At 45.6% G+C, this 4,165-nt stretch overlaps 1 protein-coding gene across 1 annotated transcript in view; it reads right to left on the bottom strand.

The window, feature by feature from the left end:
• Positions 1-4,165, bottom strand: part of WDR88 (WD repeat domain 88) — a 51,786-nt gene that overhangs the window by 11,486 nt on the left and 36,135 nt on the right. Inside the window, exon 9 of the mRNA XM_006867390.1 lies at positions 999-1,067. Coding sequence (XP_006867452.1) covers positions 999-1,067 — 69 coding nt within the window. The remainder of the gene's footprint in view (positions 1-998; positions 1,068-4,165) is intronic.

The raw sequence follows: 4,165 nt of genomic DNA, 5'->3' as shown, positions 1-4,165 counted from the left end.
GAGGCTTTCTACTCCCGTAAAGATTTACACCCTCAGAAACCCTGTACAGGGTTGCTATGGGTCGGAACTGACTTGACGGCACTTAACAACAACAACAACATTCCTATTATATATCACTATATATTATCATGTTCTTTGTTTGGTAAGCTGTGTTGCAGGTTGACTCTCTACAAAGTTGGTCACACTAAATAAGGTCTTGCTTAATCATTGTTAAGTGCTGTCAAGTCGGTCCTGACTCATAGCAACCCTGTATAGGGTTTCATAGGAGCGATTTGTGGTTAGTAGGCCGGTGCTTATGATTTCCAGTGGTTTCCATGGAGAGGCTGGTGGGTTTGAGCCACCAACCTTTTGTTTCGCAGTCTAGTGCTTATCCTAAGCACGACACCAGGACTCCAATCTATGGGAGCAGAAAGCTTCACCTTTCTCCTGTGAAGTGGCTATAGATTCGAAATGCTGACCTTACAGTTAGCAGCCCAACTTGTAACCCACTATGTTGTCAGGGAATCCTCATAGATCCTCATAAACCTGGAAACCTCCAATCTAGAGAAGGACATAGCTCTAGTAATGATGGGGGAGGTGGGGCCCCACTTCCTTGGAGCTCACACTGAGAACAGCCATTATGTGCCACTGAGACAGGACTCCCCAAGTGTAGTGATGTGAGACGGGAAGCTCCACCTGAAACCTTGAGGTGGTCTCTGCTGCTTGTCCATGATGTGATACCTTCCCTCCAAGGTCCTTTGTTGACTCCATCCCTCGCAGTCTTGCTAGACTCTTGCTCCCACCAAACTCAACTGTGCAGACATGCAGTGAGCCACCAGCACCTCCTCATAGAAGATGGAAGGCTTTGCTGTCCACATTCCCAGGCAGCTCCCTGGCCACGTGTGGACTTCAGGCTCAGCCTGCCCAGGAATGCTACTCGGCAATAACCCATCTGCCATCACCAATTCTGGAAGAATGCAGTCGAGTGTTTATGTCACTCAGAGGGTGGCCACTGTTACCTTTGAAGCAGACAGGATCCATTCCTTGTTGTTGCTGATGGCTACATCCATCACCCAATCACTGTGGCCCTAAAGACACATAAAATTGTAACCAAGACTTAGAGACAGAAAGTCGGTTTTAACTACAACAAAAGAAAAACACAATACAAGTCAGGAACCCAACGTTGCTTACATTTAATTAAGAGCAATTAATTGTGCCCTCCACAACGTTGAAGGTGGAGTACAAAGTAAAAGAGCTAGCGATTCATGTGGATATCATGACAATGTAGGTTTTTGTAAAAAACTATGCTGAAGTGTTTGGCAGGATGAAAAAATATATGTGTTATTATAACTCCATCTGGTCACAGTGTGTCTCTTACAGCAGGAACAGTCTTTGTTTAAGAATGAGGGAGCTTTGGCTGTAATCAACTACAAACCAATCCACTATTGTTGCTGTTGTAAGTGCCGTCGAGTCAGTTTCGACTCAAAGTGACCCTGTATAGGGTTTCTGGTGGGTTTGATTGCCGACCTTGTGGTTAGCAGTCCAGTGATGATCCTACAGGGCCACACCTGCACTCCATTGCAGCTTAAGCAAATCCTTTCATCTCCTCAGGTGTTCAAGCGAATAGATACCAGTTTAAGGACTAAAGTGTGTCTAATGCAAGGCATGGTGTTTTCAATATGCATGTGGAAGTTGGACAATGAATAAGGAAGACCATAGAAGAAGTGATGTATTTGAGTTATGGCGTTGGAGAAGACTATTAAAGGTACCATGGACTGCCAGAAGAACAGACAAATCTATGTTGGAAAAAGAACAATCAGAATGTTCCTTAGAAGCCAAGATGGCCAGACTTTGTCTTTCATACTTCCGGCATATTATCAGGAGGGACCAGTTCCTGTTGAAAGATATCAATCATACTTGGTAAAGTGGAGGGTCAGTGAAAAAGAGGAAGCCCCCCCAGCCAGATGGATTGGCACAGGTGGAGCATCAGGGCATTCAAGCGTAGCAGTGATTGTGAGGATGACACAGGACTGAGCAGTACTTTGTTCTGCTGTACAGGGTCTGTATGAGTCGGAACTGACTCGACAGCACTAAACATCCACCACCTCAAGGTGAAAAGGAGCTCAGAGGAGAACCCGTAAAGGCTCTTGCTGGTGCATCGATGATGTCGGGGCTCCACATCAGCATCTTTATTATTTTGGGGCCTTTCCCTTACGGAAGGAGGGGGTGGTAAATCTATGTGGACTGGCAGGAAGAAAAGTGCAAAAGAGAAAAAGTTAAGCTACTCTGATTAAGGAAAGGCCAAGAATTTGAGGTTGGGGGAACAGTGAGAGTGAAAAGAAAAGAGAAGAGGAGACAGGATGACCTGATGAGTTAGAAACCGATTTTTAAACAAACACAGGGAGGTTTAACATTCAGGCTTCGTATGTTTGTTGTGCTATGATACAAACACCCTTTACCTCCTCAGATTAGGGAAAGATGGCTCGGACAGTCTGGACCTGAACTTTGTGGCACCCAAGGGGGCATTTCTGGTCAAGGGGGACAGGGAGAGCAAGAGTCTTGGGTGCAAGAATTCAGAGCCCGAGATGTCCATGAGATGGCAGGGATGCAGGAGTGTGCAGAAATCTAGGGTGTGGGGTAGAAGCACGTGGTATAGAGGCCACTGTAGTTAGCCAATCCTGCCACTGCCAGGAAGGGATGGGTCACTCAACCTAGCAAGAAGCCAGAGGTTTCTTATTGGAGAGCCGCTTTGCGTTGAGCCTCCTCTAACTTGCAGCCAAAAGTACCCTGACGGACAAATACTGTATGAGAGCACTCTTGTGAAAAATCAAGAAAAGGATCCCATGCTGCAAGAAACATTCTTTGGTGGTTACGAGGGGGAATAACTCACTGGTTAGAAAGTTCTATTGTTAAATGATGCTGAGTCTGTTCAGACTCATAGCAGCCCTGTTTAGGGTTTCCGAGGAGCAACTCATGGGTTTGAACCGCCAACTTTGTGGTTCAAGCCAACCTTGCAGTCCATGTTTTATCCTACAGTGCCACACCAGGACTCGGTGTTGACTTGGGTGATGGGGAAGGCAACAGAACAAGTGGGAGGTTGGCCGAAGAATGATGAAGACAGGGAAGATACGGGGAGGAGTTCAAGGGTTAAAGGGAATAGAGGTAAATGCTGTTATATAGGAGCCCTGGGGTGGCACTGTGGGCTAATGCGCTGCACTGCAAAGTCGGTTTGAACCACAAGGTAGGCAGTTCAAGCTCACCAGCTGCTCCTTGGAGACCCTATACAGGGTCACTATGGGTCAGAACCAACTCAGCAACACTTAACAACAAATGTTAGACACACAATTTTGCAATAACAGTGATTGACAGATACACAGACTTAAGGGGCATGGGGGGGTGGGGAGATTGGGAGTATACCCACAAATATATAAAGGTTTAAGAGGATATGTATGCATAAAGGTTTAAGACGGTATTTATATCTACCATTGCTGCAAACTTATCTATGAATGTGGTGGAGCATGTTGTTGTTGTGTGCCGTGGAGTTGGTTCTGACCCATAGCGACCCTGTACAGGGTTTCTGAGGCTGTAAATCTTTACGGAAGTAGAAAGCCTCATCTTTCTCCTGTGGAACAGCTGGTAGTTTCAAACAGCTGACCTTGAGGTTCGCAGCCCGATTCATAACCACTACACTACCAGAGCTTCTTCATGGTGGAGCATACAGGGGCCAAAATGATGAAAACATAGATATTACCAAACATTTTGAGGGAACTGAATTGCTGGGTCTGCGAGCTCAGAACCATAGTCTCAGGGGACACCATGATCAACTGACAAAAGATGGTCCACAAAGACAATGTTCTGCATCCTACTTTTGTGAGTAGCATCTGGGATCTTAAAAGCTCGTAAATGGCCATCTAAGTTGCAACTATTGGTCTCTCCCTGTGCGGAGGAAAGAAAAGGGATGAAAATTGAAGACACTTAGACTCAATGAGTCCAGTGGACTAATGGTTTCCATGAACATCAATCTCTATAACTCTTGAGATCAAAACTAGGTGGTGCCCAGCTATCAGTACCAACTTTTCTGAAAGGAATCACATTAGATAGAAGGGGAGGAAATGTGAAACAAACTCAAAATTATAATAAAGACCAGCCTAGCTGGTCAGAAAGACCACCCTTCAAGTCTAAACCC

The sequence above is a fragment of the Chrysochloris asiatica genome, unplaced genomic scaffold (genome assembly GCF_000296735.1).
Source record: "Chrysochloris asiatica unplaced genomic scaffold, ChrAsi1.0 scaffold00104, whole genome shotgun sequence".
NCBI lineage: Eukaryota > Metazoa > Chordata > Mammalia > Afrosoricida > Chrysochloridae > Chrysochloris > Chrysochloris asiatica.
The sequence above is the reverse complement of the archived record's forward strand: the minus strand, read 5'-3'. Positions and strand labels throughout refer to the sequence as shown.